Source organism: Myotis brandtii, unplaced genomic scaffold (genome assembly GCF_000412655.1).
Source record: "Myotis brandtii unplaced genomic scaffold, ASM41265v1 scaffold13, whole genome shotgun sequence".
Classification (NCBI taxonomy): Eukaryota; Metazoa; Chordata; class Mammalia; order Chiroptera; family Vespertilionidae; genus Myotis; species Myotis brandtii.
In genome coordinates this window covers 5,013,251-5,030,280 of record NW_005354595.1, presented here as the reverse complement: position 1 = coordinate 5,030,280, position 17,030 = coordinate 5,013,251, and the positions used below count along the sequence as shown (strand labels likewise).

General features: G+C 34.4%; 1 protein-coding gene across 1 annotated transcript in view; it reads left to right on the top strand.

Moving 5' to 3' along the window:
• FSD1L (fibronectin type III and SPRY domain containing 1-like) overlaps window positions 1–17,030 on the top strand; it is a 48,210-nt gene that overhangs the window by 12,290 nt on the left and 18,890 nt on the right. Inside the window, exons 6-9 of the mRNA XM_005859827.2 lie at window positions 7,422–7,444; window positions 11,755–11,876; window positions 13,544–13,753; window positions 15,146–15,244. Of these exons, the coding sequence (XP_005859889.1) occupies window positions 7,422–7,444; window positions 11,755–11,876; window positions 13,544–13,753; window positions 15,146–15,244 (454 nt within the window). The remainder of the gene's footprint in view (window positions 1–7,421; window positions 7,445–11,754; window positions 11,877–13,543; window positions 13,754–15,145; window positions 15,245–17,030) is intronic.

Genomic DNA, 17,030 nt, shown 5'->3' with positions numbered 1-17,030 from the left:
GCAGATGAGCACTGCAACTTAGTGAGATCTTGATACTAAAGTTCTTATTAATGTTCCACCTTTTATCTTAAGAAATTGAATGTTTTATTAAAATATGAAAATGTAGGTTCCTTATTTAGGGGAATGTTTGGTATGAAAATATGAACATTAGAACAAAAAGACTGTTAATGTTTTAACCTAGGTCCTGGTGTTTAAGAGATTTTGAATTCTAGTTTCTAGTTTTTATTGTACATAGAGTTGTTTTCCAATGATTACCAATTGATCAAATCTGTTATATTTTATATACAATAAGGGTGTAGAATATATTAAAATGGTGAGAAAAGAGTGGGAATTAAACTATATAATTAGCAAAATATAGACTAGTAATCTTATCAAGCTAAAATATTTTAATTTGATGTTATTTTTCTTGGTCTTCATGGACAAACTGCATTAGTGTTAGAAAGGTGGCTTTATAATCAATTTGTGTCCACCTAATGTTTTCATTTTTATGATTTTTCTGTGAACTTGAAACTAGAAAAATCTTTCTTGAGAAGGTAACATTTGTTGGCTTATATTACTACGTTTTGAAAATGAACTCTAAAAACTAATTTCTTTTAACAAAATTAATCAAAACAAAAGTTATTTTTCTATAAATTAGTGAGCTAATTAATTATTGAATTTGGATGTGGGTTGTGAGGAAATGCATCTTTGCATTTGGTAGTACTTACTATATAAAGCAATTATGAGGGAAATGTATCATACTTTAAGGTACTTAAAAAATATAGATACATCAGCTATTTAGAGAGTATATATATATGCTAACCTCAGATATCTAGAACATAGCCAAATACGTGCAGAAAGAGCAAAAGATGTCTGAGTCCTCAAGATCAGTGTCACGGAGTTCATGGGCAAGAGTCATATCCTCTATTCAATAGCCTCAGAATCTGTTGGCTATTAATATGTACCTGGTACTAAAATTTTTAGTTTTTTTCTTTCTGTTTCCTAGCTTTCAAGAGTTCCCTTATAGTGGCTGGAGCAACTGTTAATGACAAGGCACAGTCATAGCAGCAGGAATTAATAGCTGAGAGCCTGAGAATGAGGAACAAGACGGGAAAACTATAAAATGTGTGCACAAGTACTCAAAGATAACTTGCATTCAGTTGCATTTAAATAGGGATTGATGCTTGGAAAAACTCTGATAAAAGTTTGTTTTTTCCAAGTTTTTCTTTTCATTCACATTTGAGTCCTTCTCTGCCTTCCTCTCAAAGGCTATCATTCTCCCTTTCTCTCTCCTTTTTCTTTTTTCCAGCTTTGTTAATTAAAACTTGTTCCCAGCTATTTGTAAATTAGAAAGGTTTTGATAAAATAAATCACATTGTGGTTTAAATATATTCTTAATGTGCCAGTTGGCTTATACAAGTTTTTCTTTTCATTCACATTTGAGTCCTTCTCTGCCTTCCTCTCAAAGGCTATCATTCTCCCTTTCTCTCTCCTTTTTCTTTTTTCCAGCTTTGTTAATTAAAACTTGTTCCCAGCTATTTGTAAATTAGAAAGGTTTTGATAAAATAAATCACATTGTGGTTTAAATATATTCTTAATGTGCCAGTTGGCTTATCTTATAGTTTTGGTTTTGTCTTCCTGCATTTTGCAGTATTGCTCAATAGCTTAAACCATTTAGAGATGTGGTGAAATAAATTGTCAGTGTTTCCTAGCCAGAAATCTAAGTTTCTTATTTTTAAAAAATGCTTAACTGAGAGTTGCTTGCAGTTATTTTCTGAGTATATCCAAAGAGGATCCAGATAAAGGTTTGATTCCAAGTCAGAACCTAAGTTCACTTTCCTGGCCAGCTGCATGGATAATAGGCTTGCCCCAAACACCTAATTGCTGAAAGAAAAGGAAAAGATGACTTTGAAGATTAACTGTTGGACTAGCAGTATATTGCCAGATATTTGGAAAAAGAAGTTCTTCTAAGGTATACTGTTTACAAATGTCCCATATTAAAGTGATTAAAACCAATTAATATGAATAGTTCATGAGGACAAAAAAATCATAGGCTAAAATCCAAACTATTAATCTTTTTTAGACTTTGCTATCTTTAAAAAAAGAATTTTAAGTACTGATATTTATATGATCACATTGTTGTACTTCAATATGAAAATTGAATATGAAGCTATGCTATTTACCAGTAAAAATAGCACAAGTGGAAAAAGATTTTAGAACATTCACATTTATTTAGACTGTTAGAAGTTTGGTTGACAATAAATATATGCAGAAAGATCACCAGCAAGTGAGATCTGATCATTAACTTTATTTCTGGATGGATAAGTAGCCAAAACCCACCAAACCTGGGTTTTTTGCTAATAGATGGCCTGCACGACACTGCTTGGACCCTTTGCCAAAATTAATATCCCTATCTTTTCCTACCCCCTGAATCTATAACTTGAATTCTACTTATGAAGAGCTGAGTCTGTGGGACAATTTCCAAGTCAATATAACTTACCAGCCATTTTATCACAATCTTGCCACACATAACCCACTTCTTAGACTGGAAAGGATGGAATGGTTACCTGTCCAGGTGCCTACAATGAAATGAAATGTACAGATTAAGGCAAAAAGGAAATAATATCTTCTACATTTGATCACAGATGAAAAAGGAGAATGGGTTTTGTGTAATTCCCACTTCTGACGCACAATCATTGGAATATTGTTCAGTGGGTGTCAGGCTCTGACCACTGGGAGGAGCAAATAAGGAGAGGGATGGAAGCTCCCTCAGTATTTCCAAGGGAGCAGAAGCTGCTTCTGTGGGCCAACCTAAATATTTGTTAAGAATAGTGCAAGCTACAATTTTCCCCCTCTACTTGAGTGTTTATGTTCTATAAAAATGTAGTCTATTATATAAATGTCCTTAGTCATAGAACAGATGTGAGCAGTACTATATTCAAAGTTTATTTCAAGTTATTTACTATGACTTTGTGAATGTGTTTTTTAAAAATAGTTCTTTCTATAAACATTTATATTGAAATTATAAAGCTTCTAATGTATGGAAGCAACTGGTATGCAGTGTTATTTTCTTTGAAAGTTGGTATTTTTGCCTAAGGAAAAATAGCATTTTGAAACTACCTCTTTTCACTCTCTGTAACTGAGTCTCCTTCATTTCCCAAATTATTTTCTTAATATGGTATTTTGGGGGTGAGGGTAGACGTCTCAATTATATATTATAAAAAAGTATTGAAAAAGTATGAAATATTTGCCCCTTATACATTTTCAGATTGTCTCAGGAAACATTATGAAATTATCTCTCCCAAATCTAGTAGGAAATTTTGAAGTATAAAACAATGGGAACATGTAGATAAGACTGGAAACGTTTCTCAGTGTTGTGTGGCATTCAGATTTTACTAGGAATTCTATTGGGATTTACTGCAAATCAAAATAAGGATAAATCCTCTCAGGCAAATACCAGTTTTGACATCTAGCTTTAGCTAGATTCATCCTTTTGACAGGAATAATGTATTTTTCTCTCAGCAATTATAATTCAGAAATAGATATATTCTTATTTTGGTTCCTGATTATCAATGCTCTCTGATTTTTTTTTTATTTTTTTTTAGTGCTCTCTGATTTTAACTAACTCTTTGCCACCTCTTTTCCATTTCAGCCCATATTTCAGCAAATTCTATTAGAATGTTTAATTCATTTTGGATAATTTTTAAAAGTTATCTACATATAAGATGGCTTAGGATGGACTTTCAGGGTTGGAAGATATCTTAGTGCTCATCATTTTATATATGAGATAAATGAGTCCTAATAGAGTTAACTAACTTGCTAGTTAATGTGATGGGCTGAAACTCAGATCTCTTAAACTTTGGTCATTGCTTCTTATTTTTTGCTCATGAGTTAAAACAATCTCTGCTGATGGGGAAGAAATTTGGAAATCTCAAATTTTTTTCTGTTTGGGAAAATGATTCATTGAGTACAATAAGCAAGGCCTAAAACTTATTTTAACTGTGTTTAGAATATACTATTCAATTTAGCTGCTCCATAAATAGAATTATTTTAGGGTACTTTGCTTCTAACATCTATCTATATAAAAGCATAAGTGACCGTTACGACTGGTCACTATGATGCGCACTGACCACCGGGGGCAGGCGCTCAACACAGGAGCTGCCCCCTGGTGGTCAGTGTGCTCCCATAGCCAACCTCCCGCAGTCCCTCCCCCCGGACTGGGTAAAACAGCCCCGATTGCAGCCAGGCCTAGAGATCCCCCCCCCACCCATGCACGAATTCATGCACCGGGCCTCTAGTCTTTCTATAAAAGGAGAAAAATGAGGGTTTAAGAAAGAATATAGAAACAATAAGATCTTAACTTTCAAAGGGCTGGATAAAGTCACGGAAGAAAATAGTTTCTATATCCACTAATTGCAGATTAAAAATGAGAGATTGGGAAAAGATCTGGTTTGTCTTTATATTTAATTTGTAATTATGAAGAACCATTTGTGATTACTACTACATTGTACTCTTACTACAATTCTTTTTAGGTGACAGATTTCTATAACTGATAAAAATAAAGATCAGAATTATAAGATTTTAAAAACAATTAATGGAGAGTTGGAGGAAGGGAAAGACAAAAAGGAGTCATGTCTGATATGAACAGAGGGAAATGAAGTGTTGGCAAACAATATTTCATTAGAAGATTGAAATAGAAATAGTGATCAAAATTGAAATAGGAAATAGTCATGTTGAGCAAGGTAATATGACTAATACTTCTTGAAGACTTCCAGTAATATACAGTATCATAACCTAAAATTCTAAGTATTCACTGAGGCTTCTTCATAGCTCACTAAGTGGAATTATGTAGTTGCCAATAAATGTACTTAGTAAGCAGAGATGTTTAAGTGACAAAATGCATAACAGTTGAAATTGAAACTTAGAGGAATCAAGCAACATTGCAATGTGTATCTTTTGGACAGTTTTCTGCTTTGGGAGAAGAAATTCTAGAAAAAAAATTAACCTATTCTCCAATTCAAGAAATTTTTTAAAAAATTGGGCCTTATTAGAGAAATAATTTCAGAATTTGAGACTTCCTACTCTTTATCATTGTACAGAATAACTTTTCAACCTTCCTGCATTTACACAGTGAATGTACTATAAAATTTGAACCTAAATAAAAGAAGAAGCACTGAGTCTCCAGCTTTACCAAATGGGTATAAATCAACAGTTTTTACCAACAGTTTTTCCTACATTACCTGGCTTTTTATCTGTTCATTTCTGGTTTGTCACTAACAGCCAAGTACATTAAATAACACGAAAGCTTTATATGCACATGTACATGTGTATACTTGCACACACTAAAAATGGCACCTTAGTAAATTAAGTAACACTAGAAACAAAATTGAATAATTATGGTCAGTTTAAAAAAATGTGATGGTCTTTATATTGTTGGGTTATTTGAGAGTGCCTGGTTAGTAATATTCCTTTAACCAAGTTCTAAACCATTTGGGAAATAAGATAAAACAATAAAGCTGATAAGAGGCCAAATATTGTTAAAACGGTATTGGAGAATTTGGCTTATATCAATGGGCAAACTTTCCTAATTGTAGAAATAGGTTTACCCACGTAGGTATGGTCAGTATGGGGGCTACCTCAGGTGTCTGTGGGGGTAGCCTGTTTCAGTGAAACTTACTGCATCAAGGGAAAGAACAGAATATGTATATGTTCTCTGTGGGCAAGCAAGCTGCCAGAAAAAGGGAAAGGTGCTGAGCTACTTAGATCTGGTGTCTCCTTTCAAAGCCAGTCAGTCAGATTGGGTCATTGCACCTCCCCAGGAGAAATGAGGGAGCAGAGAGGCTAAGGGATAATGCCAGTGGAGCTTCTCTGTATGCGAAGAAACATCAACTACAGAGAAGAGTCCTCTTCCCATTGGCATTTATATTAAAAGCTTTGGTTTGTAACGCTAGCTGTAATGACGACACTTAAAACACACAAAAACCCCCAATGTAATTGACCACCATAACATTTCTTATTCTAGTAACAAAATAGTGTCATGATTTAAGGAACATATTATAGCTGTCACAGCATTGGGATGTCTGCTGAAGAATGTGGAGCTTAAAAAGGGTCTTTAGAAACAGTAAGGACCCAAATCCCTTAATAAAGAAATAGAATGATTAGTATACAAGGTCACAGGATTGATTATGATAGTCCTGGAACTGCATCATATGCTGATCTAAATTGCAGTTTTCTTCTTTTGTGTAGAAAGGTTCTCATACCAGAATATTCTAGGATGGGTTTAAAAATGACTGTTAGTATGAACAGTGTTAAAACTGAAGATGAGGGGCAACAGAAGCTTTGTTATACATATTATACATATTTAATGTTCATTTACATTCAATAATTATTAAGTATTACTGTGTGCTAAGCTTTATGCTAGACACTGGGGATGGAGTGTCAAGTAAAATATGATCTTCAATGGATATATCATTAATTACTCTGGTCAATATGGAAAAAAAAGTTTGTTGGATATATTGCATGTGAATGTAGAGGGGATAACAGTTTTTACTTGTATTTTTCTGGGACTGCCACCAAATAATAGCTGTGTCCCCTTCCTAAACTTATGCTAGCATTCTAAAAAAAAAATAAGAAAGGAAGGAAGGAAGGAAGGGAGGGAGAGAGGGAGAGAGAGAGAGAGAGAGAGAGAGAGAGAGAGAGAGAGAGAGAGAGAGAGAGAGAGAGAGAGAGAGAGAGAGAGAGAGAGAGAGAGAGAAGAAAAAAGATCTTAATGTAGAATAGGTTTAAGTTTAAGTTGGCAGCTTCTATGAAGTCATCTGAGGGAAAGACCCCATTGCTCCAAGTATTTTTCCTCTGAATTTTTGCCATTAGAACTTAACTCTTTGGGGGGTAAAGGAATGTAGAACTGCAGCCTAGTTTTATATGTTAGCAGGCAAGCTCTCAGAATACAGTCTTTGCCCAGTGAAGTCATATAGAGAAAACTTGGAACAATGATTATGAAGTGGTGAAAGAGATCTCTGAAGAAAAATTGGAGAGCGGGTTTGAAATATGTAAGAAAACCATCAGAATGCATAGAAATGGGTGCCCAGGAAGGAGAGTGGTGGTTCTAGTGGAAGAGTGACTGACTGAATGAAAGTGGAGGTGTGTTATGTTAATCTTAAGGTAAGAAAAAACATTTGTAGTCATCTGGTTTTAGTTGAAAGTGTTTGTTTTCCCTCCTTTTAAGGTGGTGTATATGGGGTCTAGATTTTCTACTGTAATTCTAACATCACATTATGCAAGCTGATGCAAACTGTACAAATTTCCTATAATTTATGTTTTGGTGAATATGAACTAATCTGTTCCAGGGTTTATATCCTAACTTTTCTTGCATGTCACTGCCATTGAAACTTGCATGAAAAGCACTAACTGCCTTCTTTCTCTCCTCCCTGATCTGCTCCAAGGCTGCCAGACAGATCAAGGATAGGTATGGAATAAAACCTACATTTTTATTTGTGTTGATATTGAAATCAGAAATGAAATTCAAGAACAGTTTTTTACTAGACTCTTAGTTAAAACAAAAATACCTAAAGGTCAAATACAAAAAAAAATGTCTTCTGCATATTTTCAGAAATAAGCAATACGTTAGCAAGATTTTTTAAAAACATAGTTGTGGACAATTATGTACTTCCAAAAGAATTTCATTTCTGGTATAATATAGTTAGTTTTAGTACTAGTTTTACTACAGTTCTTAATTGACTATGCTAATGGTGGGGAACCAATTTAAATAATTAAAAAAATATTCCTGGAATGCATTTTTTGTTGTTCTTAAATTTTATATGTGTGTCTTATTTTCTGAGAAGTCACAGCATTTTAGATCGTCTTCAGGAGCTAAAGCTCTCTCACTGCTCTCCTGGTTAACACCTTTGTATTCTCGTTTCATCCTGTTCCTGGTGCCATCTCTTTCTCTTTCTAATGCCACTACTACCAGTTTATGGGAAGAGAATATTAAAGAAAATAATGAAAGACTCTAGTTTATAAGGTCTCTCTCATTGGCAGAGTCAGGATTAAGTAAGCAAACTGAGTACTTGCTATAATGAATACACTAAAAGGCTACAGAAGCTGCTGGCATTTTGGATTGGGATCTGCCTGGCTAGTCACTGACCATTGACTCCAGTGAGGTGATCACTTAGGTTTCTTCATTGGAGGATTATGAGATTCTCTGAAAGGCACGGCTCTTCAAATCCCCACTCTGAATCCTAGGTGAAATTATTCTTCATCAGATAATTTAAAAACTATTCATTGTAGGTTGTGTGAAAACCAGTGTCTCTGTTGTTAATCTTGGCTGAACACTTTAATTCTGGGTTTCTCTCATGGCTGTTTATTTGACTAAGGCAAGATTCACATGACAGTCGTAGCATTTTTAGCACAAATATTTTTATATTTTTTGTAAATTTTATATCAGGGATTGGTTAAAAACATGGATCATTGTTATAAATCCTAAATGTAGAAAGGAGATTATGAGAGTTTGAAGGTGAAAATATTCGTGTTTGAGGATTGGATGCTAGGTAGTGTTTTGGATAAGGTAGTTTTGGGTTGTGTTTGTTGGAATTCACTGTGAGCGATCCTTCTTCCCACCCTGGCTAGATTATTCTTCTATTTAGCCACGTATTCCACTAAATCGTGCTCTGGTCCCTGATTATCTGGGTTAGAAGTCACTGCCTAATCAGGCTTTGGGCTGTCCAAAGACTTTGTGAGAGTCCTTGCAATATCCTCCCTTGTTCTTCTCCTAGGAATCTCTATGGTTTTGTGCTTCCCGGAATTCTGTCCTTACCCCTGACCATCCAGATTTGTTTGTCAGAATTTAATGTTATGATCAGTGTTCACGTCTGAATATATTCTTCAGTGAAACTTGATCTCTTTCCCTCTTCTTCTAAGCCAACTTGTTGGCTTGATTTCATCAGTATCCAGGGGATCTCAGAAGTCAGAATTTCTTTTTTTGGCCAGAGCAAACTCCATTTATTTGTTTGTTTTGTTTTGCTTTTCAGAGCCTATAATGTTTTTTTTGGCTGCCCACAAAATGTTTACTTCTTACCTAAGGAACATTTCTGGGTTTGGGTTTAATTTTTTAACCTTGATTTTTAGTTTCATAATGTCCAGTTTCTCTGATACAGTTTTTAGGTGCTTCTAAGAAGCAAGCTTCTAGAATTCCATTATTGCTATTCATAATATGAAAACAGAGAGTCATAATAAAATAATTATTTTTACTAAATGAAGAAAGGATTATCCCCTTATATGAGGTTGAAAGTGGTATTTTAAGGAAGAGTGTGTAACATAATCTGAGCAAGGAATCAAATATATGAAAATGAAAGTATCTGTGAGAACTCAGTATTTATCATTTGGTGTGACAGAAGTTGTAGAATAATGGAGTGACAGGAAACACTAAAGACAGAAATGAGAAGATGATAAATAGCAGATCTCTTTACAGAGCACTGGTATACACGTCTGGGTGCTTAGTAATGTTGGAAGATGATTCGTTGAGGCATATTGCGGGAGTTACTGGTTCTTGAAGGAAAGAGGTCATGAAAGGAAGAGTTGTTAATTAGGTAGGTAGTTTGAGGAAATTAAAAGTGTCCATCTGTATGTTTTGCAGTTATTTTATTTTTGCAAAAATAAAATGGAGAAGTGTGAGCCTTGTATTCAGCTTTACTATTAGAAATAAATCAAGAAAGTCAGGGTGAATAAAAAACATTTGTAATGACATAGATCCTGTAATATAATTATCTATGGATTTCACATTATTAGTTGGGGCTTTGAGGCACAATTGTTTAAATGTGTTCAGTTTAGAAATAAAATGTTCAGTCTTTTGAAAGATTATAGCATTGTTGTACATCTAACTTGATTTATGGAGACTGAAATTTTCATTGACTAGAAAATGAAGGTCATTATTCTTGTTTTTTTAGGCTTTGATAGACCTTTCTATTGGTTTTGGGGAGAACATTCTTTTTCTTTGAGGCCTTAGTGATTAAATCAAGTTTTGCAGATAAAGTTTCAGAATTAAATTTCCTAAAATACTTTCAGATATTTTTTTCTCAAAAGTTCAAAAAATGCATTTTAATAATCAGGTTTAGAAGCAACTAAGTAGGTTCAAACCCATTCATTGATTCTGTGGGCATTTACTAAGTACCTATCTGAATATAGCTCTCTCAGAGTCTTCAAATCAAAAGATACTTCGGGCTGTAAAGAACAAAGTATGTAAGACTTAGCCTTTGTTCTTAACTCCTTAATTGATGTCATCTGAAATTTTATTATTGAGAACCAGCAGCTTAAAGTAGTATGTGAGAAAGTCAGTGTTATGACTGGAGTTCAGTAAGTGTGAATTCCCTTCTCCATAAATTATATTTAAGTATAACACTTTTTTCTTGATAAATAGATCAGTTAACTTTGTTTCTAAATAAAGTGATTACTTTCCTAGTTTTAAAAGTAACTGGATACAGCAACAGTTAGACATTTTTCATCCTAAAATGACTGACTTCAGCGACAAGTTTGGTATCTTTTAAATCATTGATTTGTAGAGTAGATTTGGCAGATCTGAATGACTAGGCATGCTGTTCTCTTTGTTCCTCCAGCTCTATTTACTCCCTCTCCCAAATTGTGTACTAGGAGGACAACACTCATGAATATTACTTTTGTATTATTCTTTGACAAAAGATACTATGTGATACTTGTGGAAATTTATTATAATATGAAAAACAAATTTGAAACAAAATGACAAATTAATAGAATATGATAATTTTTTAAAATACAGTTTTTAATATATATTTTTAAAAAAATATTTTTATTGATTTCAGAGAGGAAGGGAGAGGGGGAGAAAGATAGAAACATCCATGATGAGAGAGAATCATTGATCGGCTGCCTCCTGCACACCCCACACTGGGGATCAAGCCCACAACCTGGGCATGGGACTGGGAATAGAACTATAAACTCCTGGTTCATAGGTCGATGCTCAACCACTGAGCTACGCCAGCTGGGCCAGAACATGATAATTTCTTTTCTTCCCAGTTTTAATCGACAGAACAGGTTTCCCATACTGTGGATTAAATGAGGTCTGGTATGGCTTCTTTCTTTTTTTGTTTTTGGTGTGTTTTTTTTATACCACATTCATCTAATATTTCTTAAACTCCTGCTATTTCTATGTGTGGTTTCATAGTGGTGTTTCTCCTGTATCCTTCCATGTAGCTGATGTTGACAATCAGAGTGACACCTACTAGTGATTTCACTTCTCTCCTTTCTCATCTATGGCCTGTCCTTAGCCACTACCAAGCTATCCAGTATTTGGTCAATGTACCTCTACTCTTATTTGAGGACACATGGAGTAGCTGTTACTACTAGGGAGAATGTTTGAATTAGGATATATGTACAGATCATCATTTGGCATATGAAAAGGAGTGAGGCTGGCATCAGGAAGTCAGTAAGCTTGAGTGTACAGAGATTTAGATGGCTGTTGGGTCTGTTAAAGATGATTTATACTGAATATTTGTCTCTTGTGATACTTGTATTTGAATGCAGTTTTATAAAACTGGCTGGAGGAAAGTGTCTTTAAATTTAAAAACACTTTACAGTTTTTTTATTTAGTTAATTTTCAAAGACTAAGCAAATTTCTATTTAGTTGGGTTATCTTTGTTAAAATTTCTGAAATCACTAGAGTGAAATCATTTCTATCTTTTCATTTTATAAATTAAATATATGATACTTCCCATTCTTTTATTTTTAAAAGTATGTTTGTATTTGCTGCAGAGTAACAATGGCTTCAGCCTTTCGCCTTTCTTTGAAACCAAAGGTCAGTGACAACATGACTCATTTAATGGTGGATTTTTCTCAGGAAAGACAGATGTTGCAGACTTTGAAGTTTTTGCCAGGTCAGTAAGCATACATATTACATGTAAATTCTATATAATAAAAGCCTAATATGCAAATCAACCGAACGGAGGAACAACCAGTCGCTATGGTGTGCACTGACCACCAGAAGGCAGATGCTCAATGGAGGAACTGCCCCCTAATGGTCAGTGCGCTCCCATAGGAGGAGCGCCGCTCAGCCATAGGCTGGGCTTATAGCTGGCGAGTGCAACAGTGGTGGCGGGAGCCTTTCCCACCTCCGCTGCAGGCAGGCGGTAAGGAGTGAGGCGTCCTGGACTGCAAGAGCCCCAGACTGCGAAAGGGATGTCTGACTGCCGGTTTAGGCCCGATCCCTGAGGGGATCGGGTCTAAGCTGGCAGGCAGAAATCCCCCAAAGGGTCCTGGTCTGTGAGAGGGTGCAGGCTGGGCTGAGGAACCCCCCCCCCCAACCCACCCGTGCACAAATCTCATGCACCGGGCCTCTAGTTTATATATAAAAATATATTTTCTGCAAGATGTTTCTGTATAAATATTGGAATGTAAATATTAAAGAAATATAGCATAAGTTTTTTCATTCTAGGAATAATTAAATTTGCTAGACTTCATTTTTAGAGAATTATTTTACTGGTAGTTAAAATTCCATTTTTAAGAATCCCATTAAGGGAGATATTTTATTGTTAGTTTGACATAGCAGTACACCACAATGTAATGCACTGGATCCTGCACACAGACTTCTTAGATTTTAATCCTGGCTGCTACTTACTTGCTATAATCTCTTGCTAATTCCAGGAAATTTTTCATTGATTCTTTGGGTTTTCTCCATAGATAATCATGTCATCAGCAAACAAAGACAGTTATATTTCTTCCTCCGTAATCTATTTACTTCCTTTTACTTCCTTTTCTTGTCTTACTGCATTTACTAAAACTTTCAGTACACTGTTGGATAGCATTGTCACTAAAACTTTTTTCAGTGACAAAATGTTTAAATATAATACCTGCACAGTTTCACACATTTCAGACACATTCGTATCAGTGGAGGATCACATTCTCCAATTCGCCTGTTGATATGTAAATGAAACATCTGTTAATGTTGAGGATCTATGGAAAAATCTCTTTTATGGAAAAGAAGTTGATTAATGTTCATACAAGTTAATTGTGGCTCATTTATCCCTATTTATTTTGATGATTCAGAAAACTCTGAAAAACACTTTAAAGTTCTTAAGTATTTGGGGATTGAGGAGTTCATTTTTGTTTAGTGTGAGGAATTACAATTATTTTATAAACAAAGATTTTTAAAATACATTGAAAATATTTTGAATTATTTTAATTATTGGAGTTAAAGCAAGTTATTTTCTCAATAGTGATTTAATTTATAGCCTACAGCTGTTTGAAATAGATTAAAAGTACATGTTGAGAAGTAACAAGTAATTCTTGATTCTTTATTCTTAGCATGTTTGAATTGCTTTTTGCCAACTAGGATTTAATAAACTTTGAATAAGTCTATGAAAAAACTTTTAAACATGAATTTTTAAACAAAGCTTTGAAAAATATATTGTATTTATAGGATATCTCTTCTCTTAGCCTGATTCAATTGAATAGTTCAAAAGCAACATGAAAACCATAGTTTGAATGACAGACATAAATATTGGTTTAGTACTAGAATAAATTAGCCTTTTTCTTTTTTCTTCAGTCCCCAAAGCTCCAGAGATAGATCCAGTAGAGTGTTTGGTGGCTGACAATGCTGTAACAGTAGCTTGGAGAATGCCAGAAGAAGATAATAAGATTGATCATTTTATACTGGAATATAGGAAAACTAATTTTGATGGACTTCCACGTGTAAAGGATGAGCGATGCTGGGACATAATTGATAATATTAAGGGTACCGAATATACACTGTCAGGTAAAATGACTGCATTTCATGAATCTTTCTCAGAAAATAAATGTAATTAAGAAAAATATTTTTAGTTACTTTAAAAGATAACGTTAAGTTTCTTTAGCCAATTTTTTATGTATTCATTATAGAAGTGAATTTCTCTTCTATAATTTAAATTCCTTCTGGATATTTGCAACCTGGTAAAACAATGTATGTAGAACAAGCATGAAGGATGTTTTGGAAACAATATTTCAGAATATTTAATTTTTACCTTGGTTTTCTATCAACCAAAAAACTGTCAACTTTCTAGATGTACACACAGAACCACAAATATTGTTGCCTTTAATCCTTTTAGGATTACCTTCACAGTAATACTTAGAGTAGAACTGTGACTTGGTATTAGAAATTTGTTCGTTAGCCTTTTGAAAGTCTTTAAAAAGGTATCTCCATATATAGGGGACCTTGGGTATTTGAAATGACCTAATGTTGCCTGAGTTAGTAAATGCTTCTTATGGATGATCAATAACATTAGTAACTTTACCATTATTGAACACTGAACATTTGTCAGAAGCTAGGCTGAAATGTATTACATAGTACATCTCAAATAACCAGTATAATAACATCTCATTTACTATGTAGAATTATGAGGTTGGTTTTATTATTTCTGTTCTGCAGATTCAAAACTGTAGCTCTGTCATGTTGTTGAAAGTCCCACAGCTAGTAATTTTTAGACTCTTTTAATCTAGACATGACTAACTTCAGAGTTTTGCTATTAATCCATATGCTTCACTTTTCTTTAAATTTATTTTTCACAAAAAATGACAGTGTTGCCCTAACCGGTTTGGCTCAGTGGATAGAGCATCGGCCTGCGGACCGAAGGGTCCCAGGTTCAATTCCGGTCAAGGGCATGTACCTTGGTTGTGGGCACATCCCCAGTAGGGGGTATGCAGGAGGCAGCTGATCGATGTTTCTCTCGCATCGATGTTTCTAACTCTCTATCCCTCTCCCTTCCTCTCTGTAAAAAATCAATAAAATATATTTTTTTAAAATGACAGTGTTTCATAAATATAAAATTCCTTAGGGAGTTTACTTTCTAGAAATTGAATATGTTATTTTAAATTCCAGCTTCTGTCCTTTAATGCAACATTACTTTTAATGAGGCTTGACAGAACCTCTTATCACTATGTTTTAAAAAATTCATTGGTAAACTGTATAACTTATTTCTTTTGAAGAAAACAATAGATAAATCATTATTCCTCTGATTTCATGCATTACTACTGTTTTAACATAAATTTATAATCTTCCTGAGTAAAGAGAAAGTTCCACAAAGGGAAAAATGTCTGTCTGAAGGTTCATACTCCTACTTTTAGAGTAGATTCCTTTACTTTTCATGTCTGAAAACCATTTTCATTTTTTCAGGTTTAAGGTTTGATTCAAAGTATATGAATTTCAGAGTACGAGCTTGTAACAAAGCTGTGGCTGGAGAGTGTTCTGACCCAGTGACTCTGGAGACCAAAGGTAAGGTCAGTAGCTATGTATGCAGCATCTGGATTTATCTGAGGCATGGTTCTATCCCTCCTCCCCCCACCTGGAATTCCCAACAATAGGAATTTTAAGATGGAGAAATTAGGACTATAGTAGTGGTTTCATTAGTTTTTACTTTATCATGGTATTCAGATAGGTAAAATAGACTGAGATGATAGTGTTATATTCTCAGGTGGGTGCTTAGTTTACAAATTTCAGTTTAGTATAAATACATAAACATCATTGAGATGTGTCCAGTGTTTTCCCAGGGAATGGATTATGGCTCAGTAATGGGGAAATGCCTTTTCAGTTAGTTCAGGTTCTCTCTGTTTTCTTAAGTCTTATTGTAGAAATTAACATTTATATAGTTTATTAATGTTTACAAATGACTCTCACAGTTCTTCATTTGATCATTAAGACCATTCTGAGAGATCAGTAGAATAGGTATTACTGATAGCCATTTTGTAGAAGAAAGTGAAGTTTAAATATGTTAAATGACTTGTGTATGATACCTGGAACTAGCTTGGAAAGAATGTGAATAAGAATCTGTTTCAAGTTCTGTGCCAGCCCCTTTGAGGGCATGAATTTAGGTGCCTAAAGTCTATGAGAGCAATTTGGATTTAATTAAAACTCCCTAGAGTTTATTTTAACTCTCATATTTTAATACAGAAGATTTTTCAGATATTTACCAATTTGAAGTTCATAATGCTGGAGATCGTCCCAGTTGTGAGATGATAATTGAGTGGGTTTACTTCCAGAATCAGATTCCACACATCTCGGTCGTGTTTATGTATTTATACTAAACAGATTTGTAAACTAAGGGTTTGTAGAGAGAGACTAGTTGATTCTAGTGTTTTCGAACATTTCTCACTATGGGATAAACCCCCTGGGGTGTGGATAGACTGAAACTCAACCTTGAGGCCTTATTGAACGGTGATTTTGAACTTCAGGGAGATCCAGAATAAACTCTGTCTTTTAAATAGCGATGGGTCTCAGATTTTCTAAAACTATTCTATAGCACTGGAATGGCTATTAATGAAAGCAGGAGCTCCAGACGAAAAGTCCAGATTTTTAAAATATGACATGTTGAACAATTGTTTATTGATTTTCTTGGCCTGCTGCATGCAGTCCTTGTTGACCAACCAATAGAAATAAGTGTATAAACAAAAACTGGAGAGAAAAGGAGAGGGATGGAGATTAAATAGTTGAGGACTACCAAAATTCATATCCTGCTACCTATGGTGCTTGATGTGAAAAATAGTGAACATTATCTGTCTCTCCAGTGTATGTGGCACTATTTTTTCTATCATTAGAATTGTCAAAAGTGATGCATAACATAAGTTTTTATGACCAGAATTTAAAAAAAAATAGTATCCCTTCATGTAAAGGTAAATGATCTGATATTAATCACAATTTACTCTGTGGACTCAAATGATAATGGCTATAATGGTTTACAATACCAAGAAAGCAGCCACCAATACACATTGAACCCTTGAAATGTTCCTGTACTCTGAGTTTCTTAGTACTTTGTTATCACAGACTTTTAAAGATATGGAAACTAATATCTAGCTATATTACAGGGCTTATATAAGAGACAGGACTAACATTTGAGATCTCACTGTTGGAGCCAGTCTTTTTTAAAAACAAACAACTATACAGTATTATCCCTTTTACCTTAGCCTCTATGACTCAGTTGAGGTCCCATAAAAGGAATAGCATGTGTGTGTGTGTGTGTGTGTGTGTGAGAGAGAGAGAGAGAGAGAGAGAGAGAGAGAGAGAG